Source organism: Ascidiella aspersa, chromosome 3, assembly GCF_963924565.1.
Source record: "Ascidiella aspersa chromosome 3, kaAscAspe10.2, whole genome shotgun sequence".
Lineage (NCBI taxonomy): Eukaryota > Metazoa > Chordata > Ascidiacea > Phlebobranchia > Ascidiidae > Ascidiella > Ascidiella aspersa.
This window is the reverse complement of record NC_139449.1, coordinates 30,015,284-30,039,804: the sequence shown is the minus strand read 5'-3', so window position 1 is coordinate 30,039,804 and position 24,521 is coordinate 30,015,284. Positions and strand designations below refer to the sequence as shown.

General features: G+C 37.1%; 2 protein-coding genes across 2 annotated transcripts in view; one reads left to right on the top strand and one right to left on the bottom strand.

The window, feature by feature from the left end:
- Positions 1–521: 521 nt before the first annotated feature.
- Positions 522–5,642, bottom strand: LOC146161498 (nuclear protein localization protein 4 homolog). The gene is made up of 5 exons (XM_083384384.1): positions 4,502–5,642; positions 3,956–4,150; positions 3,122–3,334; positions 1,931–2,140; positions 522–1,174 (listed from the first exon to the last, which is right to left on the bottom strand). The coding sequence occupies exons 1-4, from the start codon at positions 5,579–5,581 to the stop codon at positions 1,937–1,939; spliced, it is 1,692 nt and encodes a 563-aa protein (XP_083240510.1). The 5' UTR covers positions 5,582–5,642; the 3' UTR covers positions 522–1,174; positions 1,931–1,936.
- Positions 5,643–16,258: 10,616 nt separating this feature from the next.
- The window catches only part of LOC146161497 (short-chain dehydrogenase/reductase family 42E member 1-like), a 29,067-nt gene continuing 20,804 nt past the window's right edge, over positions 16,259–24,521 (top strand). Inside the window, exons 1-6 of the mRNA XM_083383807.1 lie at positions 16,259–17,064; positions 17,341–17,497; positions 18,104–18,199; positions 18,521–18,578; positions 19,945–20,060; positions 22,800–22,875. Of these exons, the coding sequence (XP_083239933.1) occupies positions 16,988–17,064; positions 17,341–17,497; positions 18,104–18,199; positions 18,521–18,578; positions 19,945–20,060; positions 22,800–22,875 (580 nt within the window). The 5' untranslated portion in view covers positions 16,259–16,987. The remainder of the gene's footprint in view (positions 17,065–17,340; positions 17,498–18,103; positions 18,200–18,520; positions 18,579–19,944; positions 20,061–22,799; positions 22,876–24,521) is intronic.

The following is a 24,521-nucleotide window of genomic DNA, read 5'->3' as shown; positions in this document are numbered from 1 at the left end:
CATAATTTATAGTCTAATTTAACAAAATTGGTAACACCAACTTTAGCTTGAAGCCACTTAAAGTTGATGAAAGACCCACAGTTTGCCAACCACTGACTTTAAACAGTATGACTTGTTCAAGCACCATTCTACAGGCAATTTTGTGTTTTGGGCAAATTGTTGTCAAGTGCCTGTAGTTTAAAAGGTTCAATTGAGTTTAGAAAATATATATAGTACAATTGCCATGCCAGCATACGTTTTGAAAAATGTGATTTTAACCTTGCAAGATTGATCTGCATTCTCTTAATAATGATAAAATTTGGCACAAAAATATATTTGTTATTTCAATGTGAAGTGTTTTCTTGAAAATGCCTGGTTCTTCATGTTAAGATCTTCTTCAGATGTTACAAGTTTTTGAAATGTAGACAGATAATTCGATTTTTAACAGAAAACTGTGGTTGCCTGGCATAAAAGTCTGTCTATTTTAAATTCTTACCAAAATTAGAAAATAATTTACTTTGCTACAGCAGTGTGAACTTGTAAACTTTATTAACTTCAAACCACAATGAATTACAAAGCACAGAAAATGAACTTAAAACGGTGTTTTTGGCCAAATTGATTCCTGCAGTACAAATTTCCTTGCAAATAAGCATGTTTAGGTATGGTTAGAGTAAGGGTTCTTAAATAATGAAATTAAGTTCAATGCAGAATCAACAAGGTTTAAAACTAAACTTAAAATAAATTTGTTTTTATTATGCATGACTGGGTATATTGACCTTTCATGGAACTACCCAGTTAAACCCCTGGTCTACAATAAATTTAGTTGTCATACTTCATTTGGAATTCACATAAATTTGCCATTCAGTTGGCACTCCAAGCAACACATTAAAACATGCACACAGATTTGCTAGCACATAAATATAGATGAAAAAAGAAAACAACAAAGTTTGAGATAAAGCAGCTTTCAACAAGTAAGTGTCCTAAACCACAAAATCAGATACAAGAAGCTGTGACAAAATCAATAGACATGTGTGAACGTTTTCAAAGTATGTTGAATAGGAATCTTCATGGAAATTTGTAAAGTAAATAAAACAGCAATCTTGTCTCCGAGACATTAATAAACTTTGGAACCAACTTTTTCAAACGTGCTGTCAATCAGTACAGTTGTTGTGAAAATGCAAGCTTAATCAGCAGTCTGTCAACACAAAAAATCTTGAATGTTATTTAAAGCTCTATTAATAATATTTACAAATGATGTAAAATAAACTCATAGCGGCTGCTCAGACAGAAAATACATTTGTGCTTTCAATTGCTTATTTAAGTTGTTTCTATTAAATTAATTGGTTATAGTTTTTAGTGGTGTACGCTTGTCATTTGCAAAATAACTCAAACCAAGTGAAATAACTTTCAACAGTTAAAAAGTTACTGGCATCTAAAAAGGTTCAAACTATTAAAATTGATGGAATCATTTTATTTTCAACATTATTTTTCTAGCAACTATAAAAACTGTTTTTTAATTGATACATTTAATTTCAACCAAATATATTTGCCTAGTGTCTAAATCCAAGTAATTTCCCTAAAGGATATCATTTACCAAAAAACACACAACTCAATTATAAGTAAACAGTGACCTTTGTGTATTTAAATCAGATCATACAACATTAATTGTTAGTAAAAAACAAACCTGCAACAATCTATTGCAAAATTATCGGACAAAAAAATTTAAGTCCTAAGTAAAAATGCTTTTTAATTAAAAGATTTCATTTCAATCAAAGGCATTAGCCTAAATGACTTGACTATTTAAGTGTCCAAACTAGAGAGCAACATATTGCGCGATATTTTTTATAAACCTCCGCCTTTCTAGCCAAACCCTAGTGATTTTGTTTAAAAAAATCGAGTAACATCATTCATTAAGAAAACGTCTTTAAGTTATACAAAAAAATAAACCTACACCAATCTATTGCATCTGTAAGCTCCTTTCAATTGCTTCCCGCATCTCTGCATCCAAGTGATGATCGTTAGAATGATGCGGAGCCATCTCCTCCTCGCTGGAGTGTCGCATCAGCTCCTGAAGGGTCGACCAGCTTGCACAGTGACTCCAGTGTGTCGCCAGCTCGTTGTCATGGCAGCGAACCGCATCCAGTAGAACATCCATTTCAGCCTTGAAATAAGGTATCATTATAAGAAAGTGTTCAGGGGATGTTTGTTTAACCTTTTTGTGTGTTTTTACTGGACTTCTGTTTATGTTATCTAATCTATCTAAAAAAAATCATTTGTGTTGTATTGAATGTACAATTGTAGATCATACAGTAGCAAACTTGCTTAAGTCAATGATTTGAGTAGGACTCAGATTGTATTATTTACTGTGAAACCCAGTATCATTAGCAGACCCATAATTTTAGCATTTGTAAATACAATTCAGTAAAGGTTTGTGTGAGGTTGGAGAAAGAAACACGTGGCGGTTAAGACTAGAGAATGTCCCCTTTGTCCCCAACTTACTCTCTACCCTTGTAACTGTGTTTGCTGTAAATGGATTATTAAAAAAAGCTTATTTTAGATTGTCAGGATAATAATCGGCCTCAACTTAAGTACAATTACAACTTGTTTTGCATGGCAACTTATTATAACAAGTTGGTGCTATGTCAGGCTTCATATTTGATACTAAATGTAAAATCATAGGCGCTGAACTTTCAAAATTCCAGGGATGTTTTCTAATCTAGAATCTAAATGGTGCAAATTTGCTTATTAATTAAATAAAAAATATGTGCTCTTATAGATAACAGCTGTTGCCTGTTATCATTCAGCAAACCATTTCGCCTTTAAACTTTCTTTTTGCTCCTTTAGGTTAAACAAGTTTCCATTGAAATGGGCAGAACGCAACAATAATTGAAAAAAATATATTTTGCTAAAATTATAAATGGTCTCATTCCCATATGATAATTCAGGAAAGTTAACTAAGACCGTGCTACAGAAATTATTTTGCACATTTATTGACAACTTGGTAGAACTTGAGGTATCTAAAAACGCCCTGCACACCCACGTTCGGCGCCCATGCATAAAATGTTGTGTAGTTCAATCGCAAAATTATTTTCATGTACATCTAAATTTAATAAACTGCGTTTTTAACACTACAAATAAATACCTTCAAAGGAATAGTGTCATTTGTTGCAAGATAAACCAGAACATGGAAATCTGACAGGGCATCCACAAACTTGTCAGGGCTGAATTGGGTAAGATATTTGGAGAGGGTGGCCAGAGATTGCACTTGCCCGACGGCACTTCGGTTGCAAAGTGAGAACTCGGAGATGTTTGTACTGCAGGTGAATTGCGATTCTCGGGAAAATGCTGTAGGTACCTTGGGAATGGTATTTAGACGAATTTTAAAACTTATTCATGCAAAACAAACAGTTGCTGCTACAAAATGCTTTAAAAAAAATAATATTTATATACTAGTATCGCAAATAGCGAGTCGCAACCCAAATTAGGTCACCAAAATCTTAAAATTTATGGAAAGAGACATGTTTTTTATTTTGATGTTTTTCATTGCTAGCATTGTCCCACAATATTATTGTTATTCTAAAGTCACACACTTGAGCTTAAAAAAATGTTTACCAGTCAAACCTTTAGTAGTTGCAAACTTTACTACCTAAAAGCAAACTTTTCCCTTGGCCAGAATCCTATTTTACTTTCTGCTATATATTTCATTCTGCTTAGCCCTTTTTATGCACTTCATTAAACTAGAAGTTATGCAAACTTTGTCTAGATCCATTTTTTGTTTAAAGCGAAATTTAAGTCAAACCTCCAATGTTTTGCGAAAAAGCTGCTGCAAACAAACAGTCATAAGCAAAATGTTCCAGTGAAAAACCCCTTGTGAAATATTTCGGTCACACAAGTTTTTAACTATTATATATATTTTGGGTTGCGCCAAAAAGTAATTACTGACTCCTGTACTAGTAAACATTAATTATTCTCTTACATCAACAAGCAGGTACTCAAGTGGAAGTGGTCTCGCAAGCTTGGTTACTTCATTTCCGTATTTGTCCTTCTCCTTGTAGTAGACATCGGACACAAAGAGATTAGGGGTGCTTTCCCTAACATATCCAAGCTCAGGGGCATCAATCGTTGGTATCAAGCAGTCATCAGCGACCAATGCCATGCACTGGTTGGACACCTTACAAAAATATTTAGAGTAAGTAGCCTAAGTAGGTATATACCTTATAACCCCTAAAAGTGGTTAGATCAACATTAGAGATTATATTTTCAAACTACGGGTTAAGGGGTCAGCATTTTTTATATATTATAACTAAATCGCAAAAAATATAATTTAGATCGAATAATGGCTCACAACTGTTTATGAGAGTGAAAAGCATTTTTTTACAGATTCAGATTTATTTTAATTTTGCGCATCTTGCAAATATTAAAAACAACAAGCACAAAAATGAGACAAAGACTGGTAGAGGTACACTTCAACAACAATTGTCGTGCAATTAACCATATTTTCAACTAAGAAACAACAACATACCTGATACCCTTCGAAATGAATCTGCGACTCCTTGTCCCCGGTGACTATGACGGTTGTGAACTTAGAGCCGTATGTTCCCCCGGATGCTAGTCGACACGGATTGGGAAACTTATTCTGGAAGTGTGCTGCTGTTATGCACTCCTCGGCTGTTAGAAAGTGAGTGTCAGGATTTCGAAAGTTTTTTACGGTACCAGACTTTCGGTCCTTTGCAATTAGATCGGTAACAATCCAACCGACCATTTGGAGACCTAGTTTATTGGCTATATGGTCCACGACAGCTTGGTTTGGATCTTCATGGAATTTTAATGAGTTCACAGTGCTCTCTTGTGGAGGTTCGTACAACGCACAGATTTCTGCTTTGATGCCAAGTGGGACTTCAGAATGTTCTTTGTACTTTCCATAGAGGTAGGCCATCCGCTGATGTCCAGATAATCTCCAGTAGTTCAGGAATCTGTCAACTATCTCCCGATTCTCAAACATAATATTGTCCACATGCCGATACTTCTGTCTATTTAAAGTCACAGCGGATGGGAGATCAACAACCGAGTGCTTGGTGCCATTCGCATCCATCTTGCAAGCGGCCCTAAAATTCCCCAAGCGGAAATACTTGCCCTTGTCGACTCCGGCTGTCTGTTGACGCATGTAAGCATGAAACGACATAAATTTAATGTCCTTTTCTTTTAAATATGCCTCGTCCCAAGGTTCAATGGATAGATTGTCGAGCTTGAATATACCAGCAGTGGTTTCCTTTTTAGCTATTCTGCCTTCTTTTCCCCACAATTCCAAATCAATAGCATCCTCTTTTACAACACAAGCCTCTTGGTTTTGGGATGTGCTTGGTCTTGAGTCAGAGTCAACTTTTAAAAACAGCATATCACCATGATTAAATTTGGCCGATTTGAGTTTCTGTCTAGAGCACTTCACCTCAAACTTCCGACCTTTGTCTCTATAAAGATGTGTTCTTTGTCCTTCGCCAAACTCAAAAGCAGTTTCAACTTTCTTGAAAAGAGTGCTGACATTATCGTCGTTTGATAAATCAATTCTTTTTGTGCCTTCACTCGATTGAATTCTTATAATCATACTGAAGTAGATTTCTGTTGAACCAATTTGTGTTCAATTATCCTTAATGCGTTTTATTAGGAATTCCTGTGTAAACATAAAAAATGATTTTTTATCATTAAGACTGACCAAGATGCAAACTGAAAGATACCTTCACTTTTCACAGGAAACTGTCAATATCAACCTTAGTTAGCCAGCAATCAGACTTAAAAAAAAACATTAAAATATTAATATTCATATTTATGAATATTAATATTCAGTCATATTCGGCCCTAAAATTAAAATGTGCCCTAAGTGACTTACATAGGGTGATAGCTACGAGTCTACTCTTCAAAATGAGATATGACTTGACCGCCAATAGGGAGTATAGGGAGCAACAATTTGGGAACCACTACCAAAAACGATTACGTGCGGCAAAAAACTAACCTGTAGAAGATTTAAATTATCATTTATAATTTTGTGTTGATATTTTGGTAAACTGTCCCAATTGCAGTGACAGATATGCCCAACGGGAAATAACTTATACCAGAAAGGACCAAGTAAAACTTGACAAAGCATTAACTCTGTTATAGTGACGTTAGCATTATAATCTTACCAGTTTGGTTTAGTCATGTTTTTGTTTGTATCCTGTGGGCCAGAACCACCAGATTAAAAAAAATGTCACCATTTTAGATAAGGAAACATTAAAACGATTAAAAATAGAATTTTCAATTACATCTATGTATTATTTAAATACGTAGAAAATATCCACAAATACGGCGTTCATCAAAATTACCAAAGAAGAAAATAAATGAAACAGAAAACAAACACCAATCGAAGTTGTGCAAAATTTTCACTTTTTTTTTTGCACATAATCCTGGGAATAAAGCTGTACATTTTGGCGGTGTATTATCGCCTAAAATATAAAAAAAAACTTTCCCAAATCTCTCACCCCTTCAGTAGTCGTTTATTTTGCTAAATACGCTACCCAGATATTATGTAAAAATACATTTCCTGCAGCTGTAATTATTCGGTAATGAACTTGTCTGATATTCAGTGTATGTGATTACAGCTTCTTTAAGGGATTGGGGAAAAGGTAGACGCACACTTCAGCTAGACATATCACACCTCTGTGCACATTTATCCCACATTCTGGGTAAGCCTAAATAGTTTGTAGACATTAGACTGACTATATCATAAAACAGTGATTTCCATACTGTGTACCGCGGCACACTAGTGTGCCTCAAAAGATTGTCAAGTGTGCCGTGAAACTTTTTGTAATTTCGGAAAAGAGTTAATTTGTATTGCCAATATGCATACACACAAGTATTTTAGACTTAATTAGGCACTATTCATTTAGAATCAATCATTTTGAGACATTTACATATAGTTTGTCGAGTGTTAAGGGCGATTGTAAAATTACTCCCGTGTTGCTCTGTTAAAAGTGTGCTCCAAAACAGTTAAGATTTTTTTAGTGTGCCGTGAGCCAAAAAATTTTGGGAACCACTGCCATAAAGCATTTTTTTACCAGGGTCGGGTCCAGGGAGGTGTTGCGGTTTGCGCTCCATATTGTTACCGGGTTGAAACTCCGGTCATTCAATTAAAACAGTTTGTTTGATTGTGACGTCGTCACACCAGCCTGTGTAAATTCATCAAACTGCCAACATATTAATTGCTATACTCGCGTTTCGTAAATTGCTTACAATTTCCTGGTTTTTTTTTGCGTGGCAAAACCGCATTGTTATGAAATTTAATTAACGCCATCTGTTATAAAGTATGTAAGGGATTTCATTTTATACCAAAAAAACAGCAGTCTCAATCTGTTCACTTCTGGAGTCTAGATCGCGTAGCCTACGTTGGAGGTAATTATTGTACGTAGGCTATATCGGAAGTAACTGTAAGTACTGTTTGTCGTTTGTTTATTTGCAATAAACTTTATTTCATTGTGGCTGCGCCCCACATGGCAATAAACGTACATTTTGCGTATTTCTACTATTTTGAAAATCTGAATTATGTCTCTGGTATGTCAAATTCGTTTTAGCTCGATGGCGCGTCTGATTGTACCAATGGTAAAAGTAAGCCGGAACGGTGGTCCAGCAAAATAGTTTTTGGTACAAATGCCTACTTTTTTTACCAGGTCATGTCCCTTTTTCACCATGCTCAATGTCTTCAAAACTAGGTTTTTCAAAACTAGGTTTTTGAATGTCTTCAAACTAGGTTTCCAGTTGTATATTTGTGCACTACTTCTAGCGATAACCCCAAGTTTACTGAAGTTACTTGTTTTGGACGTCCCGTTATGACGCATTTTTTGTCGACGTCACCTCTAAAAAATTTGCTTAAGTTCCTGTAAGAATTTTTTTATCGTTTCGTTGAAAAAGTTATTCTACTTCCTCCCCTGTATCGCACTCTCGAAAACAAAAGTTTTTCAAAAACTATAAAGTGAGTTTTTTGTCTCTTTAGTATTAAAATTACGCCACGTTTTGAAGTTACTTTTTAACGTAACTTGTAACGTCACGTTTTGCCGCAAATTTTTGACGTCATCCTTTGAAATTTTTTATGACCCTTCCCCCAGCAAACGAAAATATCAAATCCGCACATGACAATACCGCGTTACAAAAACCTACAGTAGCTTCCCAGATACAGTAAAACGTATAATAAAGCGTATGCTTTGTCCTATATTTTAACTTTTAAGCATAGGCTATATAATTTTGAAACATATATTTAAATGACATTTTTTTTGTCTGTTTATCTATCGCTGTCTATAGCCTAATGTTTATTTCTTTATTTTCTGAAGTGGTCGAACGGCTCTTTTTCGCAGGTAACTGCAGCTTAGGTAAACACGTAACCTTACGTACTAAAATTGAATTGAATGCCCAAAGCCTACTATCTTAAGAATAAACAACAGCTTATCTCAGTGGGTTAGAAACTGGAATTTTTACCCCATGAGTAGTATCTACTAATTACCTCATTAGATGCTTTATCTTAAATCGACAGGCACTGTTTAACACGCTCATGTTTCAAACATATTTTATACATAAAATACTATAGGCTAAGCAATAATAAAATGTTATGCTGGATAAAGATTTTCTTTATTTGTGAACATCACGGCCAACGAAGGATGTCATCTATTCTTTCTGCGAAAACATTATTATGTAATGAAAAACGAAATAATTTAAAAAATGTTTATACAAAAAGGTAAATAAATATATACCGGGAGTATTAAAGCAAAAGAAACCCAAAATAGGTAAACAGTTTAAGAATCGTAATTTCACCGATAAACGTACAAGTTTGTTTATTATTACTGCACCAAGCCTTGTCCAAACTCGTTTAGGTACAACACTTAATTAGGAAAAGTTTCCGCACACGAACATAAAACTAGTTCGGTCAAACGGTTGTTACGTTAGAAAAATACATTTCTTTCCGCATCCTGATGTGCATCCGGCGCATCCAACCTTCGTTTGTTCCTGGACTTGTTCAGTTTGTTGGGAGCAGTTACAGCCGTTGCATTGGCACTTTCCCGGTTTGCAAGTACACTTGCCGCCCGCTGTACAAAGCGAAACAAACGTTAGGTATTAAATTATTTGTTGATGTTTTATTCCGAACGCGATACCCGATATTTTAGGCAAGAATACTGCTGATTTTATCCGATACAAAATGACGTCATTTTTGTGGCAAAATAAGCAATGTTATTCAAATCGAAACAAGTGAACAGAATGTTGTCCGGGTCGTTATAAAAAAATATTTTTATAACACCGAGAAGCTTGGTTACCTGTATCGTTAATATGTAAATCTCGCAAAACATGAATGAAACTTCCTAAGTTAATTCGGAATTCGATCAGGGCCATGCCACTTGATAATATTGGATAAGTATCCTAGAACTCCTTGGAATCGGGTGTCAGCTCCGATCCGATATAAGTATTATTATTATTACATCGGCGAGCTCTACAAACTTTATGTACATTGTATTAGTTACTGGTGTTGCACAAAGCTGTTGTAGTTTGGTTTAAAAAAACATTCGTTTAATTTTACCTAAGTGAATTGTTTGAACTCGTTTAACTTAAACGAATTGTGTGAATGATAGCTTAATTAATAAACCCACAAAGGTATTTTGTCTGTTTCAACAGAGACATTCGGTAAGTGGGTTTAGCCTTATTGAAAAAAAAATTTTACAAAAAGCATTACACTTACATAGTATATTTATATGCAAATAAAAACTGCTGTCGAAATCTTTGAGTGAAAATATAACTTTTATTAACTAAACAACAATTTACCAGATCTCATTAGGCCTATAACAATTTGCGCAAAAACCCAATCGTCACGTGCTTAGTTTTGACAAGTTATTCTTCCTGAATCAATTTGTAAGTCAAAAGTCAGTAACTTCAAGGTTACTTGAGCTTATAGTTTTAGTCATTTACCCACTTCGTAATTAAATCTGTACAACCCAAATGTTGCAGCTTAGTAGCAGTAGCCTATAGGCTATTATAAAAATAACTAAATACGTTAAACGTTTAACGTTGGACTGTAAACTGTATATTTTAACATTCATAACAGGAATTTATATTTTCAATACCGTCTATGCCATAAATACAAAATTTCCAGCAAATATTGTTGCCACTGAAAAGCCTTTTTAAACAATTGGCAAATCCTGCACACAAATCGAATCAAACGGTTTTAAACATGCATTGTCAATTGCGTTACTTATTATTTTAAACTACTATATACAGAAACAGGCGTATGCACAAAGTGATCGTCTATGTACCTTGGCATTGACAGCTGTCCATCATGCTTTCCAGCAACACAAATTGTAGGTCAACTTTAAAATTCTGTAGTAGGCTATAGCGACACAATACACGAGCACTAGTGAAAAAATCTGATTCTTCACTTGATGCTAGATTGCGTTACGCCAGGAAACAAAGCCGAGTGGACGTCGTGTCACGTCGGTGTTTCCTGTATTTGTGTCGCTCCCCAGTATTTGCACGATGCTTCGCCATCCAGCCGATTTTAGGGTTCGGGATTTTGGCCTGCGTACTCGTGGCTTGGAAGAGTTTGAACCCGTAGACAAATTTCTGGTTGACATGTAACATGATTTATATATCTGTAGTACTTTTACAGACACTTTTTAAGGGGTTGTACAGTGTATACGGCGTAACGAACTTTAGGTGTGTGCGTGTGGGTTGGTTAATCATGTATCTTGTTTAGGTTCCGACTCCATTCTTTGGAACTTCCCAAGCTAACCTTTTTTTAATTTTATTTGCCACACACACACACACACACACACACACACACACACACACACACACACACACACACACACACACACACACACACACACACACACACACACACACACACACACACACACACACACACACACACACACACACACACACACACACACACACACACAGCAGTGTGACATTTTATCCAGAAAATGTCTGGTTTGCTATTTGGTAGCTTAAATTTATCTTTGCGCCAAACACAAATTAGTAAACCCTCATTTTCTTTTTTGGAATTGTTTAAAATAGGAACATTCAGAAACGTATAAAAGCCCTTTCCTCTTTAAAATGCGAACTTCAATTTCATACGAGTAAAAAGTTTATTGGTTAGGTGAGTATTGAATCATATCAAAAGTTCGAACGACATCAGGTATGCTACGTGCTGACCAACCAGGCAGAACACGCAAAATAGAACTCAGAAATTAAAAACTCTGTACACCCGTCTATAACTGGGATTGATCTAAAAGTAAAAAATTAAATAAAAATAACCGGTAGGTGACGTTGGTCCTCTTAGCCATAGTGATGTCCAACCTGCAACAGGGGTCGTGACTTTTTATTGACACCCTGTCTGTGTCACCAAATCCATGACACCTGTCACCAATTTCGTGACACCCTGTCACCGATTTGGTGACAGGTGTCATCGATTTGGTGACAGGTGTCATCGATGAGTGACACCCTGTCGCCGATTCGTGACACCCTGTCACCGACTTCCCCAAATCTGAAAAATTTGCCAAATTTATACTGCTATGACCTATGGGTAGAAATATGTTTGTTTTTTGATAGTTTTCCTGAAGTGTAAAGGCTTATCACTTTCTAACTGTATGTATAATTTTCTGTAGTACACTACTCTTTGAAATTTGTTGTCGAGCACAAACTAAAACCTAACAATATCCCTGTATTTTCAGCAAATAAAAAAAGCACAATTATAAAACCAAGCGGCAAAACAAACAGACCTTTTTTGTTTTATTTTTTTCTGTTTGTAATACACATTTTAAACAACAATCCAAAAAAACTAAATACAGATATTAAATGTATATTGCAGTTACTGGAAGCCTGCATAGCAGAATTACTCAAAAAAGGAAAGGCTCCATTTATTTTATAAATTTGAAGTTTTGTATTCTAGCAGTGTGTAACAACATGAGAAAAATGGCTTAAAACTGATGCATTATGTGAAATGGAGGAATCTATAAAACTTGAAGGCTTTAAAAAATCTTGCCAAGGAAGAAGTCGATGAAACCCTGGTCAATTGAAAGCTGATATCGTTGGCAATCTGTGGAATTAAATACTGTTTTAAGTTTATTATCTATATGTAGCGCAGTGTTGGCCCATTTTGCCCCTCAGTTAATTAACACAATCAACCTAATAGTTTTCTATTTTATTTTTATAAGGTATGCCAGCATACAAAAAGTGAATAAGCAATTAAATCATATTGACAGCAGTATGGATAATTGGTAAACTTTGTCTGTTTTACACAGTACACGCCCTAAAACATATTTGGTTACAGTAAAAGTTGAATAAGTCCTTCATTTAGCCGAACATAAAACCTACCAAAACCCGTAAAAAATGGTGGTTTCTATCAAAATGTATCTTCAGTCACGGCAAAAAGTAGTGCACCCTTTATCTCACTAAAAACGCGTTTAGTCGTGTCTGTCTGCTGTGCGTAAGATTTGCGTCAAATCTGGTCGGTGGGAACGCGATAAAAAAAAGAAATAGCGTTCCATCTCATTAGTCTCGATCCGTCTGCTTTAAAGCGTTTTTGTCTAACCGGTGGGGAATTCAGCCTTACTCACTTATATTTTAATTAACAGTGTTAAAATAATTGAAGATTCCTGTTTCATGCACTTTAAAAATCACACAACAAGTTAACAAGTATTTTTTTAGCAATTTTAACCAGTGTATGTATGCTGCTTAATTTCCTATGGAAGTATGTTTATTTGATTTTTGTGGTATGATGTGAAAATTAAGTGTGTGTAGCAGTAAAAAACTCAATGTGTGGCCAAAACTAGTCCGTATCTATTTCGTTGTGCGACTGTCAACCTTTTTTGGCATCCCTTGCTTTGTAATAAAATATAATAAAACGATGTGTTGAATGTCAACTGAAAGAATCCAGGAAGAATAGTTTTTTTTGGTGTGTTCTGCGAGTGAATTGTTGTCATTTTGCAAAACAGTTATAAACACTGTTTGATAAAACTTTTAAGGCATGTCTAATGTCCTGTGTATTTAGGGGCAGTAATGTGTGACAAGCAGCAATCATTTTGGTACAAATAACAACTGCTTAAAATTAAAGTGTTCTAAATTACTAATAAACTTAACCATATCGTTACAGGCAATTCAAATAACATACAGAGTGCTTTCACTAATTACTTTTTTTATAAATCAAACAAAAATTAGTCTGTAACGCTCATCACTACCGGGTATACATTTAATAGGATTTTAATGCTGTTAATGGAAAAAAAATTATACAATTTATGAGTTATGTTGTTAAGTTTCCAGCCGCTGGTTTAGAAGAAGGCTAGGTACCTATTATCGGGCTGAAAATATTGTACAATCAAAACGTATTAATTTGAACAGTATAATTTATCAGTTATGAAAATCCACAATTAAAAATGTTTTTAACCTAATAAAAGTGCGCTTTGACCATAGCAAACCTATTCCAGATTAAAAAAAAATGAGTGACAGGGTGACACCACATCCATGACAGGGTGTCACGAATCGGTGACAGGGTGTCACCAAATCCATGACAGGGTGTCACGAATCGGTGACAGGGTGTCACCAAATCCGTGACAGAGTGTCACCTAATCGGTGACAGGGTGTCACCAAACCCGTGACAGGGTGTCACGGAATCGGTGACAGGGTGTCAGTGATTTGGTGACAGAGTGTCACGGAGTCGGTGACAGGTGTCACGGAATCGGTGACAGGTGTCACGGAATTGGTGACAGGGTGTCATTAAATCGGTGCCAGGTGTCATTGATTTGGTGACACTGACAGGGTGTCAATAAAAAGTCACGACCCCTCCTCCCAACCTGAGGCCCGCCTGATGTTTACGTGCGGCCCACTACTTATTCCCACTTTTAGTAACATTTGTTTTCGCTATCATCAAAACGTGTAGAACTCGCAGGGTTTAATGCAGGCGTAATCTTGTATATTTTATGACTATAAACGAGTCTAATGTCGCATTTCAATATCAGTCGAACACTTTTGTGCACCATTATTGCTAAGCAAGATTGGTGTTTTTCTAAATGAGTTTTTTTTGCGGACCTTTTTAAGGAAATATATCAGCCCAGGGGTGTCGTACCATGGCATGATACGACATGGCGATATTTAGGCTACCTGCATATTTACACACGAGTTCACTCTCAAAGAGCGGGTGTTTATAAGTTAAGTTGTTTTATGACGTCAATATATGAAGTGAATTATGCCGCCATCCCCTTTAATATAATGGGTTTTGCGGCCCATCGAATTTTTTAAAGTGGCAATGCGGTCCATTCGGTTAAAAGGTTGGACATCCCTGCTCTAAGCTAATGGTTCCCAAACTTTTTGTTGTCGCGACCCCTTCGTGTTTTCAAAAACTTAAGCAATCCCCATTTTTTTGCGTATTGTACATAAACCAGATTAAAGCCTATATTTATATAATATGATAAAATGTTTGCTAGACGGATTGTTTCAAATTGTGGTTAGAGTTACTTTCATTGCAAAAAGGTCAAGCTTTGTCTTACGTTAATAAGTTAAATAATATCGTAAGCTAGTGGGTTTTAAGTAGCCTATGGAATATAAAGCAGACGCAAATTTGCAAACGAAATAATTGGTTGATTTTTGTACTCTAAAGGAGCACAGCTGTACAATAAATAGCATCGAAACAACCTTTTTTAATTTAATGCTTACCGTACTTATATTTACAATTTTATATTTTGGTCGATTTTGTTTAGTTTTGGAAGGCTAAAAGCCTCACGATGTGTTGTGCTAATGAGACACCTACCGGGTGATGGAGCAGCATTGCCCTATTATAGCATTTTCTATTTTGTGTCGCATTCTACGGTTAAGTGTTGCATATATGTATCTCAAAGCAGGGAAAAGGGTACTGTCCACAAAATCGCAACATTGCTTACATCAACAATATCGGATACTATACATAACAAAACATAGACCTAAAAGTATAACGGAGAAAACACTTTACTTTGGGGGTGGTTAGATGGCCTGGGGCGTTTTGCTTTTTAACTCTTATTTTTCATATGGTCCAGTATGTAAAACTGTATTTCGAAATCATAATCATGAAATCGTTATTTAGAAGAGAGTTTTGACGTAGGGTGACAAAATAGACACAGGTTAGTCGTTAGTTGGTCAACAAAGCTGTAGCGTAGTTTTTCAGCGGTCAAGGTTATTTTATTATAGACGTGATTTACATGTGTTATTACGGCTTTTATTTAAGATGTATACATTTAATTCATATCCAATGAGGCGAAGAAAACAGGTTGATTATTTGCAGCGCTGGGTTATTTGGCAAAATATTGATTTTACTGGCAGGAAATCTGTAAGCTAGTTTAAAGTTAAAAATTTTGAGGCATGAGGGGAGCATTGTGTGGTGATTTAAGTTCGAAATTGGGGGTGGGTGGTAGTTATAGCTTTATAGGCAGTGGCCTAGTCAGCCGAAAAATTATTTGGGGCCAAAAGTTTGTTTTTGTTTAGCTTTTGCATTGTATGAACTGTCGTATCGAACAGAAATAAATATGCTAGCAAACCGTTTCGAGCAGCAACTGACTGAGTTTTAATGCAATACTTCAAAACATTCAAAGAGCAAAAACAAAATTACTAGAAAGTACTGTAGTAAAACTACATTAAAACTTAAAAGAATAGCAAACTTAATAATAACTACATCGTTTGTGACGTAACAGTGTATGACAATTGAAGGTGTGGCATGCCTGTGATCGACTGTTGTAGTACAGCTTATAAGTGCTTTATAAATGTTGGGGGTGCATGGCCCATGTGGCCCTCCTTGCTACGCCTATTATTGTAGAGGGCGAATTTCGGGGCAGTTTAGTTCTGTTTCCGATAATGCGTATTTATGTAGAATATTTAAAATTCTTTACTGTTTTACCTTTTCAATATTTATGAAGCCAGACAATTGATATTGTACACTATACACTATTCACAACTCTTGTTCCATCTGTCAAGTTTAAAGCATCAGCAAATGAGAGAACGACAAAAAAGGCAACCGACATTCTCTTTTTTCGCTTGTTCTCTCGATTGGAGTTAAAGTAGTCCGGGACGATGAACTAGCCGCAAAAAGCGCAGTTGAAAGCCTCTCTATTGATTATACTCCGATAGTGTTTAATAATAATTGGACTGTTGTTTGGTAACAGTCGATATGGGTATGGCTAAAGTGGTATGTTTGTTACAAAGGAATCCAGTGGGTGCAACTGTTAAAACCTCGCTCGAAGAAAGTGTTTTAGTATTACTGTTGAAGAATAAGTTTGATTTCCACATAAAATCACTTTTAAAATAAATAGGTGGAAAGAGAAATTAATTAAACGACAGACAACGCGTGGCCTAAACGTGCTAAAAATTAGGACTAAGAAGAAAAACAGTCAATTCTAGTTCCCTTAAGTGAATTTCGAGTTAAAGGAAAAGGACACTCAGTTCGGATTCGTAGTGATTCCTCGTAATACATAAAGGTTGTGACAAATGCATTTGCACTTCCCTGTAGCTGGTTGACTGTCACACATTTCCTCGATGGGGGTTTGAGGTTGTCCCATTGAAAAATCAGGCCAGCGTAATTTCGCGCGTGACATGTTCCTGTCGATGATTAGAGGCCTGCGCTCAGTTCTGGCACATTTCCGCCAGCTTTCACGTTTCTAACTAGCGCAAGCGTGTATTGATTAGGTTGCTGAACGGGCAAGTGCTGCTAAGTTGCGTAAGTTGCCGCAGCAGACCTAAAATTCACAGTTGACGTTTGGTAAATGCGAAGAACTTTAAAGAAAGGACAGAGGGATTTAAAATGTTAGCTGTTTATCACAGCCCTTCCTAGCCTGTTAGTAAGCATAAGCCAGTCACTCAATTGTCTTACAACTAATACTGGACAGTGGTAAGGTTTGCCGAAAATTATCGTTTGTTGCGTGATAAGCAGTTTGTTGTACTTGTGTTGTTTCAGATCGGCCCGTTTGTAAACGCCGTAAAAATGTCTGATGTTTTAAATCCCGTCGACTTGGGCCTGCCCAGCGATTTCACACTTTCGACCGGCACCAACGGGCACACGTTAGTATTCCCATGTGTATTTTAGTCAATACAGCAGCATGCTTTCAAAACTGAACATTACCAATAAAAATAGCAAAAAAAAAACTGCTTGTAGTAAATATAATTTTAAATCAGGCTGTGATTAATGCGTGGCTTGTCCAGCGGCCTTTTTCCGTCTGTTTGCCAATCTGTCATATTTCCGCCGCTCGACCGTTTCAGCTGTTAACTTTGCCGAAACGTGACTGGTCCGCTGTACGCAACGCGATTTTACCGTCCAACTCCCAAACCTGTTCGCAGACGCAGCCTCAAGTTTCTCATCATCGGCGGGTGCGGCTACTTCGGCTGGCGACTGGCACAGACGCTCCACAGGCTGGGCGCGCACGTGAGACTGCTGGACTTGCGTTTACCTCAAAATATACAAAAGCACACCGACAGTAGACTCGAGTTCGTCAAGGTAACGTTTGCAAAATTATCGGTGACAATCATAGATCTACGCAATGACAAAACTTACCGTATTGGGCTGTTGTTACAAGGGTTAACTAACTTGACTGAGTTATTGTTATATAACCTTTTTTTTTACAATACCCAGTGCATTACATAACTAGATTACGACATACCTCGGTGGTTTACTGCTATTTGGCTTGTTTGGTGTATAGCTGAACTGCAATTTCGCATGATTTAACGCTAACAGGCTCCGATAACCGGTATCATCTTTTCAAACAAGAAATCCATTGGTATTTTGTAATATCGAATAATGCCTGGAATCTTATTTGAGTTGGAACCAGGTTTGTGATATGAAATGTGATCTCAACGAAGGCTAACCCCGTCAAAGTTTGTAACACTATTTTTCGAAGGCAATGGTATAAAATCTCACTTTTCAAAAGCATTCACATTTCTTTCCTACCCGCTACTTTCACTGAGTTGCGGCGATTCGTGGCCGTTTTACGTGAGAGGAAACAGCAAAGTCTGTCCTCGCATGTCTATCATGTAAGCGGGTTGCGCGGCCTGGGCGCCAAGAGATTACTTCCGAGATTCGAAAGTCGACTACGTTTTCTTGCAGGGTGACATTTGCCACTACCAGTCTGTGCGTACGGCGTGTCTCGGCATGGACTGCGTGTACCACGTGGCCTCCTATGGGTTGAGCGGCAAAGATCAGGTGCGTTGCTTTTCTCTCTAATGTCGCCAACGCTGTAATTCCGACGTTTACACCAATTTGCCTTTGAATCGATTGTGAACCACGCGCCGTGAGACTTTAACGCAAAAAACGACCAGTGCTAGCGTTGTTAGGTAACATTAAATTAATTATTCAAATTTTTCATCATAATCTTTTATTATCCGAAAGATTTTTTTTAAATAAGAGTTTTTAACATTTTGCTTTTAAAAAAGTGTTGTGTTATATTCGTTAAGCAATATGTTGTGTAATGTTTCCTTTAAATAAAGTCCGCTCCATTTCACAAACTTAAATGACCTTATACAGCTGGATAAGCACATGAACGAGGTCGTAAACGTCCAAGGAACAAAGCATGTCATCCAAGGTAATTACTTACTTCACTAACAGATTAACCTACATATGTACATGTTGCGTTATTGTGCGATATGTAGTTTCTCTGATACATAAATCGCACACAACTGGTGGTAATGTGTAGCACAACAAACTCATTGTTGTCTATTGACTAACTTTAAATGTTATATTGCAGCGGTCAAAAGCTGCTCTGACGAATTAAAGTCAAAGCATTAAAAATATTGTCGCTGTGGATAACATAGTCGGAAAAAATTTACCTTGATTTTATCTACGTCTTGCTTTCCAAATATACTTTTAGTGCAGTTAAAATTATATTCTTGCTTTGCAAATGCACGGGCTTTCGGCTGAAACCGTTCATGGTGCCAAGCCAAACAGAGTCAGGTGCAAATTATTTAAACAAACACCATTTTTTGTGTGCACCCTTTAACTAATGCAAGATCACCAGTATAGAGATGTTTTTACGTGACATCTAAGACAAGTTAGTAGGCCTAGTCGGTCCTCGACTTTTCGGCTGCTTTTAACCAATCAAAACACTTAAAAAGTCACACAAAACACCAGGCTTCGCGACTTCGACCAAACCATCTTGATGTCATGTATGAGTAATGGCCGAATTTCAAAAGAACACAACATCACTCTTGTTACACATTGGCGGGCCTGCTCGTTCCATTCAAACCTAAAAACACAAAGCGCGACAAGCCTCCGAAACGACCAACCGAGATCAGTAAGAACAAAGCGTGCGCCCAGGCATGGTCGGTACAAAAAACATTTCAACTCGCTATCACTGTCACACAGTTGTCCGTTAGGCTTAAATTGTCACACGTGTTTAGTATACAGCGGGCGTTGCCAACACGCCCATCGCTACGTTTCAGCCTTGCCGATCGCGGATTCGTATAAATTACATTTTCCAAACAATAGTCACATTGTAGTTATTGTATGGGTTTTCGCCTGCAGGCTACCCGCTTGAAGCAATAAGTATGAAATTAACTGAACATAATTAACCGATCATGAATAGTAAAGTGGATACCTAGATGTATTTACAGTATAAGAGTTATACAAGAAGAGATGCATAATGGCTTTGTTCGTGTAACTCAATTATCTAGCTTTAAATATTGTTTTTTTAATTAAAACAAACTGATAATAATCAATTATAAATCGCAATGTTCAGGCTAAAGACTAAAGGTTGGTTCACACAAGACGCGTTTTGCTTCTGGCCTTATCGTCTGGCGTTAACGTCAAATGTACTCGCTTCTAACCGAAAGCGTCAAAGTTGAAATATATTGATTTTTCGCAACCAAAAGCGTTTTTAAAAAAAAATTTTACGTTAACGCCAGACGCGTCTAGTGTAAGCCAACCTTAACGCTCATTTTTCCTGCCTTCAGCGTGCAAAGAGGTTGGGGTCACCAGGTTGGTTTATACGAGCAGCTACAACGTGGTCATGAACGGGCGACCCATCGAGAACGGAACTGAGGACCTTCCTTATGGGAATCCCGATACGGTAAAAAAACGCCCTTTTTGTCACTTTTAAAATTTGACTTTGACGACCGTTGGGTGGGAAAAATTAAACGGACAGCTTTTCGTTTTTATCAAAAAATGTATGGACTAAACTAGTCTGAGAATAGACTTTAGGCTACGTTGTTGGAGGATATGGTAGACATTTGTATATCATAACAATATGTTTTGATACCTACCTGTGTGTGGGATTGGATATTCTTATCACATCTTAATAAAATATATAAAATAGTTTTTTGATCATTTGAATAATTGTAAAAACAAACATAGCATTTCATATTTTCTGAGTTTGCTGCAAAACTTATAAAAGACCGATTTTTTTTATGGAATATTGTTGAATAAACCGTTTTAAAATAATTTTACACGAATTTGTCTATCGCTGTAATTTGGTCCATTTTTCAGCTAATTCCTCGGCGATGCTATCATGTTGGCAATGATAGTGATGTCCCTTTTCAAATTTAAAACGTTCGTTAAAAGTGTTCAGAGTAAAGCACGTGTAATTTGCTCTAAGGCAGGTTTGTTCAGAAGGGGTGTTTTCCTGTTGAAATCCGATAGCCCGGTCGTCGTTATGCGGCTCTTGTGTTATTCAGGGGAGTGGACAACAGCTTTTTTAAATTCGACGGGGTAGCTTTTCTCTCGCGACCGCGACTTCCAGATGTCTAGACCGGCGCTGAGTCAAAAACGGTTTTAGGCCGCATGAATCGACAAGAGCGCGCCATGAAACAGTACCAACGTTTCGTGGTTGCACTATAATATTGCAACCCGCGGTCAACAGCATTCTCGCATCCGGGGATGAACAACCGAAATAATTTCGCGGCCGGTTGTCGCTGACTCAGTGCTGTATTAAAATGTTTCCGTGTCACATCGAAGTAACCGAATCAAATGGTCTGGTCAATGCGGTCAAATACGCGACTGATGCGCTTTAAATAGATAAATTAAACCACCCAATCTGGTGCTTTTTAGAGCGATTTTCCTAGTAATTTTCAGAGCGCTTTGAAACAAAGAGCATTGAAAAAGTAGTTATATTGCGCCATGATGACTTTTCAAATGCTTGCTATGTCGCTCCAAGGAATGTATCTAAAAAAATGACCGGTTTCAACTTAAAAAAAATCAGGTTTTGTTTCTTTTTCCACTTTTTTGCCAATGCACACAAAAATATTTCACCTTGATTAAGAAGCGAAAAATATTTTTTAAACACAAGGTGTTAAGTGTAAAAACAAACTAGAGCTGAGTGTATATAAGCAATGTTGACAGGCGAAGGGTGGCAAAAACTACACACCTGACCTTGTGTAAAGGTAAGGATGCCATATTACTTAAAGAGCATGTAAGCAGTGCCCTTCTCGAGTTGTTTGCCCTAAAACGTCCGACAGACAAGACCACAGTTTGCGCGTAAATAATAACCTGAATATTTTGCGTTCACTAAATGGAAGAGACGTTATTTAGTAGAGTGATAGTTTGCATTTCATTTGCTTTCTTTATCTGCTAAGGAAGTGAAAAAAATTCCACCAATGGAATAGCTGCAATCTTTTATAGCCGAAAGGAAGTTTGGGGAGAAACTTTAGGGCTTTGCTCAAGCTTGTAAAGCGAAACGAGATAAGCGATCAAAGATAGTTTAATACATGTATAGCTGACAACAATTTTAAATGAGGTTGTCCGAATTTACCGTCAATTCAGGTCGTTTCTCGTCGATTTTTAGCAAGTTATGAATTGCGCTTCTGTTAGTACATTAAGGCGCTTGTGTTTTTGCAATTTCTTCGGGCCGTCGTCAACGCCCCCAATTGTCGCTTGCTGGAAGGACATCCAGGGCAACGTGCGTCGCTTGTCGCGCTTCTTGTTTACAATTGCTCGCGGTCCTTGACGTCGCTCACGTGACCGGGGTTACTTCAGGTCATTGTGACAGTGAACTGAACATGTTGTCGTTCATATTAACTGTTGCTGTCATGTTGCTGTACGAGCCGTTCGTCCTGTGATTATTTTTAAGTGACACAAAGTTTTGTTTAACCCACATTTGTGTATTCTGCCACGAGCCGCCGTGCGCGCCAATTCTGCGCACTTTGGTCGTTTTATAACTTTGCGAAAAATTAGTAAGGTCTAACTTATCTATACCGCCACTAGGACGCTATTTTTGCAGCTTGGGCCGTAATTATGTAGTATGCTTGCAATACGCCTGCTGTTGACAGAACTAAATCTTTTTACTAATGAATTTAATACTGCTTGGTATCTACATCTAGTTAGTCTTCAGACCTATCTGAAGCCTACTTTTTCGTTTTACATAACATATATTAGCAAAAATATGGCATTATTTAGCACTTTTACGTGCGAACCATATTGATAAAAGGAAGTGGCTATTCGTACAGATCGCTCGGGTAAACATGCACTCATTAGTGAATATACATTGATTTCGGTTATGGTTGGTGTTAACGTTTGGGTGGTGGTACAATTAAATAATACACTTTGTTCAAATTTAAAACTAGATTGAATTTATTCCATCGGGAGCATCGCCGACATTTTAACGATTTCGAAGTGAAACGTGCAAATTAATTTGCTTCCCCCCCAGGCCGTTTTCCCTTTGGCGAATTGCGACAAAGAGCTTTGACGGGTATTAAGAAAACTCCGGCCGGGCAACTTCGGATCGAACCCAATACCCATTTGCACCGTTTAATCCGCACCGCGCAACGTTTTCGTTCACATTCGCCTTTCTAAATGTTCCCTTTGCTCCGCGCAGATGGTGGATTACTACTCGAAGACCAAGTGCCAAGCCGATCAGCTGATCACTCAGGCTAATGGAAGCGAAGTGGCGGGTAAGCGGGCAATCTTTTTTAATTGGGACCGAGTGCTTGTTAATTGGCGTTCGGACGAAAGTGCCGTCGTGCTCGTTTCGAGACAAATTTATTGGTATTATTTTCAATGGGTATGTCGAATGGTCGAAGAAAGGGGTCGGCAACACTGCGCGGTTCTCTAGCTATACTTTGCTCATTAAATTAAGTCCACTTTGACCAACGAAGTTCAGCCTCAACCAGAGATTCGCTAAACTACTTATTTCAAAAATACTGTATATTTTCAAATTAGTTTAGTTAAACGAATTAGAAATCAGCGATGGATATGGTATACTTTAAAAAATTGTATTCAGTTTAGTCAAATAAATTTGCCCCTTATCTGTAATGTACTTTATTACTAATTTCAAGATGGTTTTACGTTGGGTTTAGTTTAGCCAAATCAATTGCCCTGAATCAGTGTAATACCAATTCTAGAGCGTTTTTCTAACTGTGTTGAATTAATATAGACATGTTGAAAATAAATATCTAAACGTGTTGAAAAAAAACTTTAACGGTGTTGAAAAGAAAAAACGAAACGTGTTGATAATGAATATCTGAACGTTCAATATGGTATCTACTTCTGTGTGGGCTTTGATATGTATAGTTGTATACTACGTGTTACTACAACCTCCAACCATTATACTCAACAAAATTACATTTTGTTTAATTTTCAAAACAAATTACATTTTGTTTAATTTTTGGTTAATTTGCTAAATGTGTACGAAAACCGCTGTTTATTTATCGATGGCCTAGTCGAAAACTCTACAGCTCGCAGTGGGGTCACAGGTTTAACGACTCATTTGGGTCATTGTTTTTATGGTTTATTTAACAGTTTGCGAGCAAGCCGTTGCGAAACGAAAACAAGCCAGACGCGTTGTGTCGATTAGCGATGCACCAATAAACCTTTAACGGACCAGTGACCCGAACTTTACGATTTCATCCGCCATAAAATTGTATTGGAATCCGGGGTGCTATGAACGACCTAATCGTACAGTATGTAATATTTTTGTGTTGCGCTGCTTTAGGTCAATCCAGTATGCATGAAAACGCTCGTATAGTTTTTCTCCTATTATAGTTTTACCCCAACGCTTGTCAAATCCTACTCTAAACACTACACAGCAGTTAAATTTTTTTTTTCTGGAAAAGGTCCTAGGTATGGTGTGACCGTGTGATAAATGGATTGCAAAGCACTTATTCAATTTATTTACTTATTATTGTAGAAAAGCGACACACTTATGACAAAAAAGGTAGTTTTCGTTTGACAAAAGCTAGATTTGTTTCGCATTGGGCCATGAAACTGACACCTGTGTTCTTCACAAATGGTATGGGTCTATACAATTTTTTTGACAAATCACTTTGCTAGTAAGAAAAGTCCCTGTGGCCTGTGTGTAAAGCGTAAGCGCTGGAAAACCCCGTCATTTGTCTCGGTGATTGCCGGCACAATACGTATGTAATAAATAGCCTACAATAGCGCACACAGGTAAAGTGCTTTTAGTTGCTGGGTAACCATATCACAAAGCGATTTACTTTTATACGGACGCCGACGTAAGCCTGTTAATGACATTAGCACTGGCGTCGAGAGATTATTTTCTGAGAGGCTTCCAATGTAAAACGGCGATCTTATCAAACAA

Coding starts and splice junctions, on each gene's coding strand:
- LOC146161498 (XM_083384384.1), bottom strand. CDS start 5,581: ATGATTATAAGAATTCAATCGAGTGAAGGCACAAAAAGAATTGATTTA. Junction 3,335..3,955: donor TTGAGTACCTGCTTGTTGAT/GTAAGAGAATAA, acceptor ACCATTCCCAAG/GTACCTACAGCATTTTCCCG. Junction 2,141..3,121: donor ATGACACTATTCCTTTGAAG/GTATTTATTTGT, acceptor CCTTATTTCAAG/GCTGAAATGGATGTTCTACT.